Genomic DNA, 18,783 nt, shown 5'->3' with positions numbered 1-18,783 from the left:
GGGTTATTTCTTATTGTAGTTTGGTCAGGACGTGGCAGGGGGTGTTTGTTTTATGTGTTTCGGTTTTTTTGGAAAATGTTCTATGTTAGTATATTTCTATGTTCGTTCTAGTTTTTCTATTTCTATGTTTAGTTTATTGGGTTGACCTTCAATTAGGAGGCAGCTGTTCCTCGTTGCCTCTATTTGAAGGTCCTATTTAGTAGGGGTGTTTTTTCATGGGTTTTTGTGGGTAGATGTTCCGTATGTGTTGCTGTGTGCCTCACAGGACTGTTTCTCGTCGTCGTCGTCGTCGTCGTTTTTGTTTTGATTAAATGTTTTGTTTAGTTTTTTTCTCAATAAAAAAGGAAGATGAGCATACACAATCCCGCTGCACCTTGGTCCCATCTGTATGACGAACGTGACAGAACTACCCACCACCAACGGACCAAGCAGCGGGGTAAGGAGCACGGTGAAGAAGGATGGACATGGGCAGAGATGAGGATGAGCATATCCAGGGCTATTACCCTGTTCCTGCTCTTCGTACTAGCCTTAACCTGTTGGGGCTAGGGGGCAGTATTTTCACGGCCGGATAAAAAAACGTACCTGATTTAAACTGGTTACTACTCTTTCCCAGAAACGAGAATATGCATATCATTAGTAGATTTGGATAGAAAACACTCTAAAGTTTCTAAAACTGTTTGAATGGTGTCTGTGAGTATAACAGAACTCATATGGCAGGCCAAAACCTGAGAAGATTCCATACAGGAAGTGCCCTGTCTGACAATTTGTTGTCCTTCTGTTGCATCTCTATCGAAAATACAGCATCTGTGCTGTAACGTGACAGTTTTTAAGGCTTCCATTGGCTCTCTAAAGCCGCCAGAAAGTGGAATGGGGTGTCTGCTGTCTCTGGGCAAAGTACAGCAGCTCTGTTTGTGAGTGGTCAGCCTGGGGACAGTGAGTTTGAGATGCGCGTTCACGAGACTTCTCCATTTCTTTTCTTTCAGCCTTTGAATGAATACAACGTTGCCCGGTTGGAATATTATCGCTATTTTACGAGAAAAATAGCATAAAAATTGATTTTAAACAGCGTTTGACATGCTTCTAAGTACGGTAATGGAATATTTAGAATTTTTTGGTCACGAAATGCGCTCGCGCGTTACCCTTTGGATAGTGACCTGAACGCATGAACAAAACGGAGGTATTTGGATATAACTATGGATTATTTGGAACCAAAACAACATTTGTTGTTGAAGTAGAAGTCCTGGGAGTGCATTCTGATGAAGAACAGCAAAGGTAATCCAATTTTTCTAATAGTAATTCTGAGTTTAGTGAGCCCCAAACTTGGTGGGTGTCAAATTAGCTAGCCTGTGATGGCCGAGCTATGTACTCAGAATATTGCAAAATGTGCTTTCGCCGAAAAGCTATTTTAAAATCTGACATAGCGTTTGCATAAAGGAGTTCTGTATCTATAATTCTTAAAATAATTGTTATGTATTTTGTCAACGTTTATCATGAGTAATTTAGCAAATTCACCGGAAGTTTTCGGTGGGTATGCTAGTTCTGAACATCACATGCTAATGTAAAAAGCTGGTTTTTGATATAAATATGAATTTGATTGAACAAAACATGCATGTATTGTATAACATAATGTCCTAGGAGTGTCATCTGATGAAGATCAGTGCTGCATTTAGCTGTGGTTTTGGTTTTTGCGACATATATGCTTGCTTTGAAAATGGCTGTGTGATTATTTTTGGCAGGGTACTCTCCTGACATAATCTAATGTTTTGCTTTCGCTGTAAAGCCTTTTTGAAATCGGACAATGTGGTTACATTAACGAGAGTCTTGTCTTTAAAATGGTGTAAAATAGTCATATGTTTGAGAAATTGAAGTTATAGCATTTTTTAGGTATTTGTATTTCGGGCCACGCGATTCCACTGGCTGTTGACTAGGGTGGGACGCAAACGTCCCACCTAGCCCATAGAAGTTAAGGTGCGTGTCCCTAGTCTGGCGCCTCCAAAACCAGCACCATGCACCAGGCCTCCAGTGCGTCAGCCCAGTCCAGTATGTCCTGTTCCCGCTCCTCGCACTAGCCTTGGGGTGCGTGTCTCCAGTCTGGTACCTCCAGTACCAGCCCCACGCTCCAGGCCTCCAGTGCGTCAGCCCAGTCCAGTACGTCCTGCTCCTGCTCCTCGCACTAGCCCTGTGGTGCATGTAAATAGTCTGGCGCCTCCAAAGCCAGCCCCACGCATCAGGCCTACAGTTCCCCGTCCAGAGCTTCCGACGACAGTACCCCGTCCAGAGCTTCCGGCGACAGTTCCCCGTCCAGAGCTTCCGGCGACAGTTCCCCGTCCAGAGCTTCCGGCGACAGTTCCCCGTCCAGAGCTTCCGGCGACAGTTCCCCGTCCAGAGCTTCCGGCGACAGTTCCCCGTCCAGTGCTTCCAGCGATGTCCTACAGTCCGGAGCCTGCAAAGACGGCCCACAGTCCGGAGCCTGCAGAGACGGCCCACAGTCCGGAGCCTGCAGAGACGGCCCACAGTCCGGAGCCTGCAGAGACGGCCCACAGTCCGGAGCCTGCAGAGACGGCCCACAGTCCGGAGCCTGCAGAGACGGCCCACAGTCCGGAGCCTGCAGAGATGGCCTACAGTCCGGAACCGGCGCAGCCAGAGTCGCCCTCCAGTCCGGAGCTCCCAGAGTCGTCCTCCAGTCCGGAGCTCCCAGAGTCGCCCTCCAGTCCAGAGCTCCCAGAGTCGCCCTCCAATCTGAGGTCTCCAGCGACGCGCATCAGCCCTGAGCCTTCAGCGGGGGTGGACAGGTTAGGTTGGGGACTAAGGCTGGAGCCTGTGCCACCTCCATAGTGGAGGATTGGAGGGGGGGTGGCCACCCTCCCTTCCCTCCCTTTAGTTTGGGATTATTTTTGTTTTGGGGTTTATTTTTGTGTTTTTTTGTTTAGGTGCATCCGGGGTATGCACCTTTGGGGGGGGGGGGGGTACTGTCACGTCCTGACCAGTAAAGGGGTTATTTGTTATTGTAGTTTGGTCAGGACGTGGCAGGGGGTGATTGTTTTATGTGTTTGGTTTTTTTTGGGTTAATGTTCTATGTTAGTATATTTCTATGTTTGTTCTAGTTTTTCTATTTCTATGTTTAGTTTATTGGGTTGACCTTCAATTAGGAGGCAGCTGTTCCTTGTTGCCTCTAATTGAAGGTCCTATTTAGTAGGGGTGTTTTTTCATGGGTATTTGTGGGTAGATGTTCCGTATGTGTTGCTGTGTGCCTCACAGGACTGTTTCTCGTCGTCGTTGTTGTTTTGATTAAGTGTTTTGTTTCGTTTTCTTCTCAATAAAAAAGGAAGATAAGCATACACAATCCCACTGCGCCTTGGTCCCATCTGTATAACGAACGTGACATCCGGTCAATACATTCCCAATGCAGTCTGTGGCTGTGGCTAGTGAACCGTACTGAGATGTACTCACCTGTAGTTTGACCTGCTGGATGTCTTGGGCGGTCTCCCTCACCCTCTGCTCTGAAAGGTCACAGGTAGAACACACCAGCTGTAGGTAGGTACTGGCCTGCTCCTGGAGAGTCCGCTCATGCTTCACCTGGACAGTACAGCAGGTGAGAGACCAATCAACACGTAAACCATTACACTTCAGGAGTGAATGGCGCTATTCAATTGAATCTGACCTTCCCATTTGCAATTGCAAACGAAGTATGAAATTATATACATTATATAATGTTAATGTGGTATATATATAATAATTATATTAATAATAACATATTATACATGATCAAAACCCCATTTCACCAGTTTCATACTGTAATCCCAGTTCATTGTGTACAGTATATCAGAATAGGCATTGTAACTAGCTGTCACGACTTCCGCCGAAGTTGGTCCCTCTCCTTGTTCGGGCGGCGTTCGGCGGTCGAAGTCGCCGACCTTCTAGCCATCGCTGATCCTTTTTTCATTTTCCTTTGGTTTTGTCTTGTATCATACCTGGTTCCAATCCCATTCATTACATGTTGTGTATTTAACCCTCTGTTCCTCCTCATTGTCCTTGTCGGTGATTGTTTGTTTGTAAGCTATGTGCAAGATATGTTCTGGTGTGAGACGGGTTTTGTACCCACTTCTTTATTTTGTATATTTTGGTTTTCGGAGTTTTTGAGCAATTATTAAACTGCTCCGTTTTATACCAAGTTCTGTCTCCTGCGCCTGACTTCCCTGCCACCAGCACGCACCCTTACACTAGCTACTGATTTGACTAAGCCACTTTGAAGGTATAAGTGTAGTGTTGGTGAGTGACCTGCTGTAGCGCCTCCTCCAGGCTGAGAGGGAGATGTGCAGTGGGCTCTGGTTCCTCTGAGACTGACACCAGCCAGGTCTGACACTGCTGCAGAGCATCCTGCAGACTGACATGCCTCTGCAACTCACGGTCCAAACTCTGGTACACCTGGGGGAGAGCGAAGGGAGAGAGAGAGAGAGACAGAGAAAGAAAGAAAAGAGAGAGAGAGAGAGAGAGAGAGAGAAAGAGATATATATATATATGTATATATGGATGAAAAGATAGAGGGGTAAAAGAGATCAAATGGATGAAAGTCTATCTAAATTAAACAGATTCACAGTGAGTAGTACCCTCTTCTACATTGCAATGCCCTGGCCTTTGCCAGGAAAACTATCGTAATGGATAGAGAAAACACCCTATGAAAGACATTAACACATTTCCATAAATCAAAAACCCTTCTATTCCCAAGTCCCTTTCATAAACAATAAACGTCTGGCTGGTAAATAGCTAAATAGTGTTTTGTTTGACAGGTGTTGAATGCAGAGGCGTCGCTGCCCTACGGGGAGAGAATAACAGCAGGACATGATTGACATAGTTAATATGAGCGCCCTGAGGGGTATGATGCGTGATAGACATGTGTTGGCACAAGGCCTGGCAGGGTTGGCAGCGGGGGTACAAGGGTTGGCAAGGTGGCTGGGTTAGAGGGATATAGGCCTGGGAGTTCGGGACTAAGTTGGCAGGCATGGCATGGCATGGCAAGGCTGGATCGGCAGTTGTAGAATTGGCAGAAGGGTGTTGATAAAGTGTGGCTGGATCACACGGGTTAGCAGATTGGCTGAATAGGGCTGTACTGGGAGGTGAGCTGTTGACAGTGTGGATGAGCGGTATAGGGCTTGCCAAGATGACAGAGTCGATTTGGCTATTTTGGCCAAGAGTGATAAAATCAAGTTGACGGGGAGGGCAAGGAGGGAGAAATAAGGTAAGATTGAGATAGTGGCTTGGCTGGTACTATTGGTCTGTGTTGGCATTGGTGGTTGTGCTCTGCTTTGGCGGGCCTTATTTGGCAAGGAACATTTGGTTGGCAGTCAAGGGCTGTCTTGGGAGGAAGGTTTAGGTGTTTGTATGGGTTGGGATTAAGTGAGTGGCTGGGCTACTGCAGTGTTGATGGAGAGGCTGTGTTGGTGTGTGTTGTAGTCTGTGCACAAAATTATATATATATTGCCTCATTATAATTTGAATTGAAGGACGTCTTAATGTGCCCCCCCCCCGCAGTACTCACTCTCTGTGCCGTGCTGCAGATGGCAGAGTAGCTGTCTCGGGTGCCTTGCTGCTGAGCCTGGACCTGCTGTCTCAGCCTGCTCTGCACACGCTCACTGCAGCCCTCCACCAGGTCTTCTCCCCTCTCCTTCAGCCCAGCCAGGCGGTCCTCAAAGCCTGCTATCTCCTCCATGATGGCCTGGACCAGGGGGGAGAGGAGGAACGGAGCCAAGCACTCTTTGGGTTAGTGAGGGGTTTGGGGTTTGGTTGAAGAACATGGTGGACATCAAATAGACAAGAGTGCATGCTGAGCCAAAGGATCAGATTGGATGGATGAACTTGAGGGGAGGTCAAATCGAACAAAGAGAGAAAGAAATGTGGCTATCATACAGAGATATCTGTGTCCTGCTCATGAGATAAAAGGATGAACACTGTTTATACTTGATTGCTATAGGCTAGAACCTGGCATGCCTAAATTAGGTGGCTCAGGATGGCTTTTTGATAGCAAATAAAATAAAAATACTCTGAAAAAGCCATTGGATTAGTGTAATTAATAACACTGTCTGATTTGTCACCTTGTGACTGGCCAGCTGCTGAGTGGCTGCCTCCAGGCCTCCGCCCGCTGCGGGGTCAGGGGTCACCATCCTGCTGGACATCTGCAGCAGCCACCTCTCCACTTCCTGTAGCTCCACGTGGTACACTTCCTGCTCCTTCACCTGGCCCTCCAGGCGCTGCACATGGGCCTGAGACACACACATTGTCATTCACACAAGCATACACACACATTAAGCATTCACACACAGGCCCACAAACACACGTCGGTAGCAGTCCTAGCAGTGACCATAATAGTGATAATCAAACCAGCAACAAGTCTCAACAGTGCTACTATATTGTAGCAATAGTACCAACAGTACCAAGTTACTAACAGTAATAGCTGAAGTAGTCCAAACATCTACTGTATTGGTAACCACTATACAATAGCACTCAGAAAACTGTCATCAAAGTCCCATTAAGAGGACCTGGTTAAAGTCCTCCTCCAGTCTCCTTTTCACATCATGTAACAGCTGATTTACTTAACAAAGGTACATCTCAATAGGTGGTACAGGTCAGACAAGACATGGCACAAGTGGGGTGGGGTGGGGGGGCTTTCCTCTTTTGTTCTCTATTGCTACTCTATTGTTCCTCAAGCAAGGGGGGAGGCTGATGACATCACATTTGACCATCAGACCAACTCCTTGGCGTTTGCAGTAGTCTAAAACCTTTTTACCCTTTAATGTGTGTACTTTACTGTATTCATACTTGGGACGTCTTTAAAAATCCATCAGTAATAGTAAATCCTCACAGTGGCAGCGTTGCAGAGCTCAGTGTAGTCCGTCTGTAGTCTGTTCATGTTGTCTCTGATGGAGGGGTACTGGACTGAAAGCAGCAGAGACTCTCCCTTCTCCACCACCAACCTCACTGCCGAGTCATGGGACTGGACCGTCTGCAACAAGGCCTGGTGGAGGGAGGTAAGGAAGGAGGGAGACCGTTATGCTATTTTGGGTTTGATGCCTTTATTTGTAACTGTAGGATCAACAAAGTATATGGCACATCTTCTCTATTGAATCAAAGAGCTGAGGTTGAGGGGTTACAGAGGTACCGTACCTTGTACTTGGCCAGCTGTGCTCTCTTCTGGTACAGTTCAGCTTTAGGTTCCAAGGGGGCACTGAGCATGGCTCTGGTCTCCACCACCCACCGGGCCTGGGCCTTGTACCTGTCCTGGAACTCCTTGGCCAGACACACAGCCCTCTCCAGGGTGCTGTACTCTTGCCGCAGCCCACCGGCTAGCTCCTCCAGTTGGGCTAGCCTGGCCTCCACCTCCCCTCCCAGCCCCTCAGCTCCAGCCTCCTCCAGGAAGCCTGCAGCCCGCTCTGCCCGCTCCCTGAGGGCCTTGAGCAGGCCATGGCCCTGCTGAAGCTCAGCCTGGAGAGTCTGGAGGCGAGAGAGGTCATAGAGATACAGAACGAATGTGTGATATGTTTACAGTACTGTATAGCTCAGTGTACACAGTGATGCAATCTATACAAAAAGACATGAAAGAGAATTTGTTGAAATAGTGTGTGTGCGCATGTGTGCATACTCACAGACATGCATGAATACACACACAATTGGTAATACGTTCTAAACAAATACAATTGGATTGAATGTCAATAGAAAAAAAGACTGTTGCCAAGATAATTAGGTTTGCCTGCACGTAAACCTCTACACAAACGCATTTATTTTCATACCAAATATTCGGAGCAAGTCTCACATTCATCTTGTATGTGTGATTTTAGCTACATTCCACACACCAACACACATTTCTTTGTTCCTCCAACAACCCTGCTATCCCGGCCACCTGAGGTTTCACCGACAGTGTTTGAGAAGCTCCACTTTTCCTGGAAAGTCTTTGAACCTGGCAGGTAAGCTGACACCTGCATGGTGAGACCCCGGTGAGACCCCGGTGAGAAATATGAAAGGAGGGCCAATTACCGGGTCCTTATAATGGACAGAGGCAGTGGGGGTTTCCACAGCAACCAACCAACACACACACACACATGCGCACGCACACAAACGCACACACACACACACAGAGGCACGCATGCATACACACCCCCTCTCCAAGCACATACTTTATTCCATAGGATACCATGGAGTTTTTATCATCACAGGAGAACTATATAATAATGGCCCCAGCTCTGCTGCTATGCTGTTGATCATACTAACCCGGTCTGTCTCGGTCTACACACGTTCCTCTGCCTTCTCCACCTGACACACTAAACAAGATGTGCAGGTTTGTACGAGACTGCTAATAACAACACCTGCCTTTACATGTCTAATAATACCATGTACATACAGCTGTTGTTGGTAACTGGCAAGTGTAGCTACAGTCTCCACTAGTTCCTTCATAGACTCTTACCACACAGGAGGTTGGTGGCACCTTAATTGGGGAGGACGGGCTCGTGGTAATGGCTGGAGCGGAATAGGTGGAATGGTATCAAATACATCAAACACATGGTTTCCATGTGTTTGATGTCATTCCATCCGCTCCATTCCAGACATTATTATGAGCCGTCCTCCCCTCAGCAGCCTCCACTGATGCTGCAGTGTATTAAACTGCCAGCAGTATAATTCTCATACTCTAACTGACTGTCAGCACAGTATGTTCTGTAGAGGGCTAGGGTTGTACCTATTATATTCTACAGTACAGAAAGATATTTGAATCCAAACACATTGCATTTAGCATAGTCATAAAGCTCTCTGAGAAATAATTATGGAAAAACAGCAAATGAGTCACTATGGAGATCTATAATTGGCCACATTTAATAAGTACATTTATGACCAATAACTGTACAAAGTCTAAATCTTTCTGTCACTCACTCCAGCAGGAGTGGATCGATCAGTTATGCTGATTATCATGTTAGTCTCCCATCCTCACACTGGGTTCCGTCTAATTCCCCTGTGTGGCTGATGTCTGGTATTAGTCTGCAGTCTGCAGTGCCACCAGAACACATGTGACGACAACATGTCCTCTGTTCCTATGCAGAGAGGGAGATCGATCCCAGACATGGATTACTGCAAAGCCTGGGTGTGTGTCTGGCGGGAAGGAGTCTGTCTGTGTGTGTGTGTGTGTGTGTGTGTGTGTGTGTGTGATGCGGAGCGGGAAGGGCATTGCATCAATTACAGTGTCTGTGCCAGCAGGCTCCTGACACTGGTGCTTCTTCATCCTCTGTTTCACAGTGGGAGGGCTCTCTCTGCTACAGGGCTTCCTCTACAGCCGCTCCTGCTTTGTCTTCATAAAGACACGATCAATACACACACACACACACTCTCTCTCTCCTTCCTCTTCACACTCAATATGAACTGTGACAAGTCAACTACTGGAGATATTTTGATGTTTTTATGCAGTGTGCGCACGGACACTAATATATAAATCAATGTCTTATCAACTCAAGAAGAGCGACGTCAGATAAGAGAGAGACAAGGAACTATCTTGTCAAGTGCCCTTATATTTAGGTACTGAATGCTTTTGCTAACCTTACATGCAAATATCTGCAACCCAAGCCAAACTGGCTAAGCAAACTTTCATGTTGATGTAATGAACAAGCACCTTATGTTGCTTGGCAAGCAAATACATTTTTTTGCTGGCTAACATGGCCGATTGAAAAGAGGCTTTCCCGCACTACAATATATACGCCATTTAGCAGACGCTTTTATACAAAGCGACTTACAATCATGCGTGCATAAATATTTTATGTACAGCTGGTACCAGGAATGTAACCCACTACGCTGGTGTTACAAGCACCATGCGCTACCAACTGAGCTACAGAGGACTACAAGCTGACTGCTGTGAAACTACCTAGAGTAAGACTAATCATTTCTGTGTAATATAGCACAAGCAAGCTTAATTCACTTTTATCAGGGCACTCTAGCGAGGAGGTGTACCTCAGGGTTCTGTACCAATACCACTAAATGAAGCTAACAACTAGTGTATGCCTGGGTTCTATAGTAGCAATCTAATATTGTACAGTAAGTGAACAGAAAAGGAGCCACGTTGAACCCTACTCTACCAGGTGTCAGTACCTCTACTTGCTTCATCTTCCTCTCCATGGCAACCCGGTCCAGAGCCTCCGTGCTGGCTGTCACGGTTCTGAAGTTCTTCTGGGCTGATCTAAGCCAATCAGAGAAGGACACACAGAGTTTCTCTGCCTCCTCGATGCTCCTAAGCTCCTCCTTCAGCTGCTTGATGGTCTCCTAAAAGCGGATTGGATAAAATAATGAGTGACATCAGACAGTTTGCATCACCCCAGAAACATGAAACTCGACACCTGAAAATATTTTTATTCCTTATACTTCCACAGATTTGTCTTGGATTTGGATATTATTATTTAAAAAAAATATATGTTATTGATACATCATTCATTTGACGATATCTCCGTTTTTATGGGGGTTTTGACACATCCACTTGACTTAGATGGTATGGCGATGAATGAGGAGGTCTTTTTATGGATTTGGCACATAATCCACTTGACTTGCAGATCCCGTGGCGTGAAGCTCCAATTAGCTGATAGTGCTGAGTGCACACCTTTACTGCAGAGATGGAGACGGAGGTAACAGCTCTGTACCGCGGCCCATATGGCCACACGTTTCACACAGAACAATTGTGTGTGTGTGAGCGAGAGTAGAGTAGAGAGAAAGGGTGGGAGTGCGACAGAAAGAGTGAGTGTTTGTGTGTGTGTGTGCGTGCGTGCGTGCTTGCTTGCGTTCACAAGCACACTTGAGAAAAAGTGTGTGCACTGTAGCCTACGTGAGAGAGAGAAAGTGTGTGTGTGTGTGTGTGTGTGTGAGAGCGAGAGGTGCTACTGTAGGTGTAAAAATCAATGGCTCTGCCAGCACAGCCCTTCCACTCTAGGCTCCAGCAGTGTGTGTGAGGAGTGTGAGATTGCCTTCTGTAGCGTTTAATTACAGACTAAGCCCAGGACCAGAGGAGCACCATTGATTTTCCTTTAGTTCTCCCAAGAGGAGCAGACAAATAAAAAGACTGGCTTCTGAGTGTATTGGGTGTGTTCTGGGGCTCAACTAAACTCTCATAGTTGTTTCACCGCAGTGTTACAGTACAGCCTCAAGACAATGAAAGTCACTGCAACAAGATCTATTGCAAGACAACTGGGCTATGAGTGTAAATGCAATGTTATCTTACGTACATAGCCATTTTGTTCATATCAGAAAGATCAGTCAGTAGTGACTGTCTCACCTGTATGTTGAGAATCAGGGCGTGGTATCGGGCAGTGAGCTGGGTGGCTCTGGTGCTGACCCGGCTGCTGATGTGGGTCTCCTCCAGGACCTGCTGGGCCAGAGCAGACAGCCCATCCACCTCGCTCTGCCGGGCTAGCACACTTTCCTGCCACAGCTGCACAACCATTTACAGAGAAAGACAGAGTTACAATTAGATACTGTAGATGGTTTATATCAAAATGCTGTTATTTTGACATCCCATGTCAAAAATGTACCTGTTGGTTTGAGACCATTGAGACACAGCCTAACAGTGTGAACGATCCTTCAACAGTACTAGACAAACCACAGTCTCTTACCTCCCTCTATCTAACCCCTACCTGGAGCTGCTTTAGCTGGGCATCCTTGGAAGCGCTGTCAGACCTGCGATGTCCACGGATGTTGGCCTTCCCTTCCATGTCCTCCAGCCACAGGGCCAGGCTCTGGAACCTCTGGCCCATCTGCCTGAGCCTGCCCAAGGTAGAGCCCAGCGTGGCCCTGGTCTCCCCCAGCCGGGCCTGGTAGGCCCCCCACTCACGCTGTGCCGTGTCTAGGGCTCGGTCCTCAATCTGGGGCGCGCCCCACGGAATCACCCCATCCCTGCTTGACAGCAGGGAAGAGAGCAGGGACTGGCCCTGGGAGCAGCGCTCCTGGAGGAGCTGTGGAGGAGAGGGGGAATGGAGGTAGAAAATAGAGAGGCGGGATGATACAGTAGAGCTGGGACGATAAACCAAAATGGCCTTTCTCTTACCGAAGCATTTTGCATACGGCAATCATTTTCTGTGATTTTGCTACACAACGTTCCTGTAGATTGTACTACAGCTATTGAGTTCATGGCACCACTTTACAACTGGAGTAGACTGTAGTATGGTTTTGATGCGCCCGCAGATCAGAGCAGAGTGCGCCATTTGCAGTGAATAGGCCTACATCAAGTATAGCCTAGGCCTAGCGCTGGAAAGTACTTGTAAGGCATTGGCCTACATTTACAGGTAGATTAATCAATTAGCCTACATGGCTATATAGCAATAACATCATATTTAGAGTTGGTAATCTAGCAAAGTGTTTTGAGTTCCCACTTCCTCAGGTGGTTAAAAATATAGTCCATAGGCCAATATGCACAAAAATGTATCGCTGAAGAGACCCAATGAAATCTGATCATTCTGGATCCTATTTGGACAGGTTGCAAATCAAAATATCAATCATTCATTCCTTGGATATGTTATATGAAATAGCTTCCTTTTTGACTCATAGGCTACTATCTCTGGAAAGAAATCACCTAGAGCCCTGCCAATAACGGAAAGTAACTGTCCATTAAAAAAACTTTTTAGCATTGTATTTATTGTTATTGAGCAAAATCGTTACATTTATCACAGTATTACTTTGTGTCCATATAGCCCAACTCTAGCACCACCCAAAAAGTATTTATAGATGATTTATTGTTATTGCAAAAAATTTGACTATTTATTGCGATATGGATTTTTGTCCATATTGCCCAGCTCCATGATACAGTAACATACCAATATCAAGTTCAACATGATGCAGTACTGTACATGTACATTATCAATTACTATTCTGAACCTGTCAGAAGCTCTCTGCTTTCACTATGTGTTTAGATCATTATAAAACCAACATTACACAGCTGGTCAGTGCTACAGCTCTACTATAGCTCCTCATTCAAAACCAACTGACACACTATCCGGGATTCTTGGGACGTCCCTACCCCATTGAAGTTGAAATGTAAAATGGTTAAGGTAAGGGTTAAGGTTAGGGTTAGGTAAGGGTCCCAAGGATCCCGGATAGCACTGATCCATACCAAACCAGGCATATAGTAGGCTGTACTGTACTGACCTGTATTTGCTGTAGTGTGTTCTCCAGGGTGTCCACATCCCCCTCTGGGTGGGACAGAGAGCCCAGTGTTCCCTGCTCCTGCTCCAGCCAGTCTTCAAACATGTGCAGCCCCCTCTGGTACTCCTGATGGGCCAGGACCAGATCCTTAGCCTTGTAGACTGCAGCCTGGTTCACGACACAGAGAGATACCATGTAGAGATACCACATGCCTGGGTTACCATTTCAAGTATTGGCTCCCAAACTCTTTGGCCTTTTAGGCCTTTTCAGTTATCTTGTGACTTACAAATAAAATAAAGCTACTTCATTAAGCCATTACCCAGTCCTGGGAAAGACTATCTTTAAGGACATGAAGGGAAACATGAAGACAGGAGTATGAAGGCTGTGGGTACCTTGGCCTTGTCTGTGATGGCGGTGTATCTCTCCTGTAGGCTGTGTACCTCCTGGTGGGTAGTGTATTGTTCAGCCATGTTGGAGCCCTTGGTAGCAATGGTCTCTAATGGACTGCTGTGGCTCAGGACCTCCTCATACAGAAGCTAAAACACATACAGTATCACATTAACCAGCTGTGGATACAGCATAAGAACATGATAGATGAAATACTTAAAACATGTAACTTTAAAAAAAAAATCCCTTAGTGTGAAAATCAGCAACACTACAAGGTTATGATGGTGCATTGCTTTTAGTTATTTTCAGGAGTCAAAGCCCTTTATATTGTAAGGTGTAGATTCCCTCCATCCACCACCAATGTGTATACACCCATCCATTACAATGAGTCCAGTACTGTACCTTGGTCTTGCCCAGGTTGGCGGTCTTGTCTCTCATCTCAGAGTACTGTCTGTCTGAGCAGCCCAGAGTGGCCTCCACGCGCTCCATCCACATGATAAACTGGCCCACGTCCTCCTGGTAGCTGGTCCACTGTGACAGGGCCCCCTCCAGCTGACTGGATCAGGAAACACACACATTCATTCTTCAGGGTTACTGACTGTTAGGGTCGTTCTACAAAAATGGTGGCTTTTTGACCAGCCAACTTTTAAAAATGTCATTCTTTTTTACTTGTAGCTACTGATAGAGCCAGCTGCTCCTACAAAGTCAACAGACCAAATCAACTGGGATAGACTCACTGGAGTGTTAACACAAATAACCTTGAGTGTATTATAATCTAATACTAATCTTATCTGTTAAATGGCAAATATTATTATTATTATTATTGTCTAATACAATGAATGCCTATTTTTCTTTGTCAAATGATTGTCTTATTTCCTACCATTTAACCCTTTTGACCTCCTAGATTAAATCGATGGATTAAAGTCAAATTGGCTAATTGATTAATATGTCTCCTGACCTTTTACACTGGATGGAGGCGGACAGCAGAGAGTCCCAGGAGTCCTTAAGGTCCTGGATCTGTTTTCGGACCACGGGGACCCCCTCAGCAGAGGTGTTCCTCTGGACAGCCTCACCACGTGTCAGCAACATCTTCAGCTGGATCTCCCTCTCCTGACGGGCTGCCAACAGGGCCTGGGGAAACACAATTACAGATAAGATTCAACCACAGACACAGTTTAAGATACAGTTACAACCACAGACACCGTTTTAAATACAGTTACAACCACAGACACAGTTTTAAATACGGTTACAACCACAGACACCGTTTTAGATACAGTTACAACCACAGACACAGTTTTAAATACAGTTACAACCACATACAACAGTTTTAGATACAGTTACAACCACAGACACAAAAACAGACAAAGAGTAGTTGTTGTACACTAGACTTGAGAGCTTCAGAATGTTTACACGAGGGTAACCCCTGATACTACACATTTATAGGTTAGATATTGATTTGTAATCACTTTTGAGAGATACAACTCTTTCTCGGTCTTTGGGCAAAACTATAGAGTCCCTAGATCTCTCTATTACATTCTTCTAGTCTTCCATACCTACCTCCAGCTGTATCATCCTGTCTTCCAGTACAGTCTTGTCGGCTGTGGGGGAGAGGCAGGTGTTCAGGATCCTCTCAGCCTCAGACACCCAGTTCTGGAGCTCCGTCAGACCCTGGGAGAACAGACGGTGCTCCCCTACGATACGCTCTATCCTGGAGGCCTTGTCCTGGAGGAGACCAAGCAGAGCTACTTCAACAAGGTACACGGTATAGAGGTATGTAGAAACGGTTTGAAGTGGTAGCATAGACCAAGGATAAAATAAGACCTTTCAAGGTTTTCCTTTCACTCAGGAAAATATGATATTTTCTGCAGAAAATATGCTGGTCTAGTGGTAATGCCGCAGCCTCTTGCACATCATTCTACGGAGTTGGCACAGGTTCAAATCCGGTCCTATGCCCTTTGACATAGGACCGATCTTTTCCCATTGTCATCCTCTCTCTCTCTCTATCTGTCCAATAAAATCAAAACATGTTTTTATGAATCTGGCCATGGTTATGTTATGGACAAGAAAAGAATAGAGGGGCAACCTTTTCTTTCCGCTTAACATATCCACAGCGCTAGCAACAAGCGGCTTTCTCAAGTGATTTTCTTCCTCCTGTTTCTATGTTACCGAAAGAAGACCTATAAATAGCCTAGCTCACTAGATTGCTTGAGAAGGTCAGCCCAATATTACCATAGCAGTATTTCCTATCTGGTATTTCAGTGAGCATGGTTATATGCACACAATAATACAATTATTGTGGATAGTCAGATTAATAGAATAGTTTATTTAAAAAGTTTACATGCTTTGCAAGAAGAACAATTCCCCTAATAATCATGTTTACATGGACACATCTGAAATCAGGCTACTGATGGGACTTCTGATAAATGCAGAAAATCACCAATCAAAATAAACGTTCTACCACTGTCATGGTTCCACCTGTCACCAGAGGGCGGCAGAGACCGTCCTAGAGACATTAACGACACTCAGGTGTGTCCTATTTACTCATTATGCCTTCCTCACCATCTGAAATAAGCATTCCCCATTCAAGAAATTTAGAACCAGGAACAGATATAGCCCTTGGTTCTCTCCAGACCTGACTGCCCTTAACTTCTCTAGGGTAGGGGGCAGTATTTTGACATCCGGATGAAAGGCGTGCCCAAATTAAACTGCCTGCTACTCAGGCTCAGAAGGTAGGATATGCATATTATTAGTAGATTTGGATAGAAAACACTCTGACGTTTCTAAAACTGTTTGAATGATGTCTGTGAGTATAACATAACTCATATGGCAGGCAGAAACCTGAGAAAAACCAACCAGGAAGTGTGGAAATCTGAGGTTTGTAGTTTTTCAAGTGATTGCCTATACAGTATACAGTGACTTAGGGTTCATTTTGCACTTCCTATGGCTTCCACTAGATGTCAACAGTCTTTAGAACGTTGTTTCATGCTTCTACTGTGAATATGGAGAGAATAAGAGCTCCTGGAAGTAGATGAGTGAGAAAATGACATGAGCTCAGAGGTGCGCGCTCATGTGAGAGTTAGCTGTGTTCCTTTTCTTTTCTGAAGACATAGAAATTGTCCTGTTGGAATATTACTGAAGATTTATGTTAACCTGTCTGGGCTAGGGGGCAGTATTTTCACGGCCGGATGAAAAACGTACCCAATTTAAACAGGTTACTACTCTGGCCCAGAAACTCGAATATTCATATTATTAGTAGATTTGGATAGAAAACACTCGGAAGTTTCTAAAACTGTTTGAATGATGTCTGTGAGTATAACAGAACTCATATGGCAGGCAGAAACCTGAGAAAAAGTCAACCAGGAAGTGGAGGATCTGAGAATTGTAGTTCTTCTTTCTAGTCCCTTTCGAAACTACAGTATCTGTGGGGTTACGTTGCACTTCCTAAGGCTTCCATTGGCTGTCAAAAGCCTTCAGAAAGTTGTTTCAGCCTTCTCCTGTTACTGGGCAGATAATAGGAGCTCAGTTACTGAGTGGACTGCCTGTGGACAAAGGGATTGGATATACGCGGTCATGCGAGGGCACCGTTCCTTCTTTTTCTCCTTGAATGAATATGCTATTGTCCGGTTGGAATATTATCGCAATTTTACGTTAAAAATACCATAAAGATTGATTTTAAACAGCGTTTGACATGCTTCTAAGTACGGTAATGGAACATTTTGACTTTTCGTCTCTGGTACCGTGCTCGCGCGTTATGCCTTTGGATAGTGCTCTGAACGCACAAACAAAACGGAGGTATTTGGACATAAATATGTATTATTTCGAACAAAAACAAAATTTCTTGTGGAAGTAGCAGTCCTGGGAGTGCATTCTGACGAAGATCAGCAAAGGTAAGAGAATATTTCTAATACTAATTCTGAGTTTAGGTTGCCACGAACTTGGCGGGTGTCTGTATAGCTCTCTGTGATGGCTGAGCTATGTACTCAGAATATTGAAAAATGTGCTTTCTCCGTAAAGCTATTTTAAAATCTGACAAAGTGGTTGCATCCAGGAGTAGTCTATCTATAATTCTTTAAATAATTGTCATATATTTTGTCAACGTTTATGATGAGTATTTTTGTAAATTGATGTGCACATTCACCGGAAGTTTTGGTGGGAATCCATTTTCTGAACATCACGCGCCAATGTAAAATACTGTTTTTGGATATGAATATGAACTTTATCGAACAAAACATACATGTATTGTGTAACATAATGTCCTAGGAGTGTCATCTGATGAAGATTAGTGCTTCAAAGGTTAGTGCTTCATTTAGCTGTGTTTTGGGTGTTATTGACACATGTCCTTGCTTGGAAAATGGCTGTGTGATTATTTTTGTCTATGTACTCTCGTAACATAATCTAATGTTTTGCTTTCGCTGTAAAGCCTTTTTGAAATTGGACAATGTGCTTACGTCAAGGAGAAGGGTATCTTTAAAATGGTGTAAAATAGTTGTATGTTTGAGAAAGTTGAATTATGACATTTTGTTGTTTTTGAATTTGCCGCCCTGATATTTCACTGGCTGTGTCCCGCAGGTGGGACGCTAGCCCACGTAGCCCATAGAAGTTAAAAATATCCTAAAGATTGATGCTATACATCGTTTAACATATTTCTACAAACGTAAATATAACTTTTTTTGACTTTTCGTCGTGACATTTTGCGCATGCTTCCTGCATTTGGAGTAGTGGACTGAATGCACAAACAAAAAGGAGGTATTTGGACATAAATGATGGACTTTATCGAACAAAACAAACATTTATTGTGGACCTGGGATTCCTGGGAGTGCATTCTGATGAAGATCATCAAAGGTAAGTGAATATTTATAATATTATTTCTGAGTTTTGTTGACTCCTCAAAATGGCGGGTTTGGTTTCGTGTCTGGACGCTGTACTCAGATTATTGCAAAGTGTGCTTTCGCTGTAAAGTTTTTTTGAAATCTGACACAGCGGTTGCATTAAGGAGAAGTGTATCTATAATTCTTTGAATAACAGTTTCATATTTTATCAATGTTTATGATAAGTATTTCTGTAAATTGATTTGCTCATTCACCAGAAGTTTTGGGAGGCAAAACATTTCTGAACAGTACACGCCAATGTAAAATGGGGTTTTTGGATATAAATATGAACTTTATCGAGCAAAACATACATGTATTGTGTAACATGAAGTCCTATGAGTGGCATCTGACGAAGATCATCAAAGGTTAGTGATTCATT

The 18,783-nt window shown here is 44.7% G+C and overlaps 1 protein-coding gene across 1 annotated transcript in view; it reads right to left on the bottom strand.

Annotated features, from left to right (window-relative positions):
* The window catches only part of syne1a (spectrin repeat containing, nuclear envelope 1a), a 205,172-nt gene that overhangs the window by 84,091 nt on the left and 102,298 nt on the right, over window positions 1-18,783 (bottom strand). Inside the window, exons 60-73 of the mRNA XM_082976172.1 lie at window positions 15,094-15,258; window positions 14,495-14,667; window positions 13,939-14,092; window positions 13,542-13,685; window positions 13,153-13,317; window positions 11,646-11,963; window positions 11,288-11,443; window positions 10,117-10,287; window positions 7,159-7,485; window positions 6,857-7,009; window positions 6,090-6,257; window positions 5,537-5,713; window positions 4,279-4,425; window positions 3,451-3,576 (exon numbers count right to left, since the gene is read on the bottom strand). Coding sequence (XP_082832298.1) covers window positions 3,451-3,576; window positions 4,279-4,425; window positions 5,537-5,713; window positions 6,090-6,257; window positions 6,857-7,009; window positions 7,159-7,485; window positions 10,117-10,287; window positions 11,288-11,443; window positions 11,646-11,963; window positions 13,153-13,317; window positions 13,542-13,685; window positions 13,939-14,092; window positions 14,495-14,667; window positions 15,094-15,258 — 2,544 coding nt within the window. The remainder of the gene's footprint in view (window positions 1-3,450; window positions 3,577-4,278; window positions 4,426-5,536; window positions 5,714-6,089; window positions 6,258-6,856; window positions 7,010-7,158; window positions 7,486-10,116; window positions 10,288-11,287; window positions 11,444-11,645; window positions 11,964-13,152; window positions 13,318-13,541; window positions 13,686-13,938; window positions 14,093-14,494; window positions 14,668-15,093; window positions 15,259-18,783) is intronic.

Source organism: Salmo salar, chromosome 06 (assembly GCF_965601325.2).
Source record: "Salmo salar chromosome 06, fSalSal1, whole genome shotgun sequence".
Taxonomy (NCBI): domain Eukaryota; kingdom Metazoa; phylum Chordata; class Actinopteri; order Salmoniformes; family Salmonidae; genus Salmo; species Salmo salar.
The sequence above is the reverse complement of the archived record's forward strand: the minus strand, read 5'-3'. Positions and strand labels throughout refer to the sequence as shown.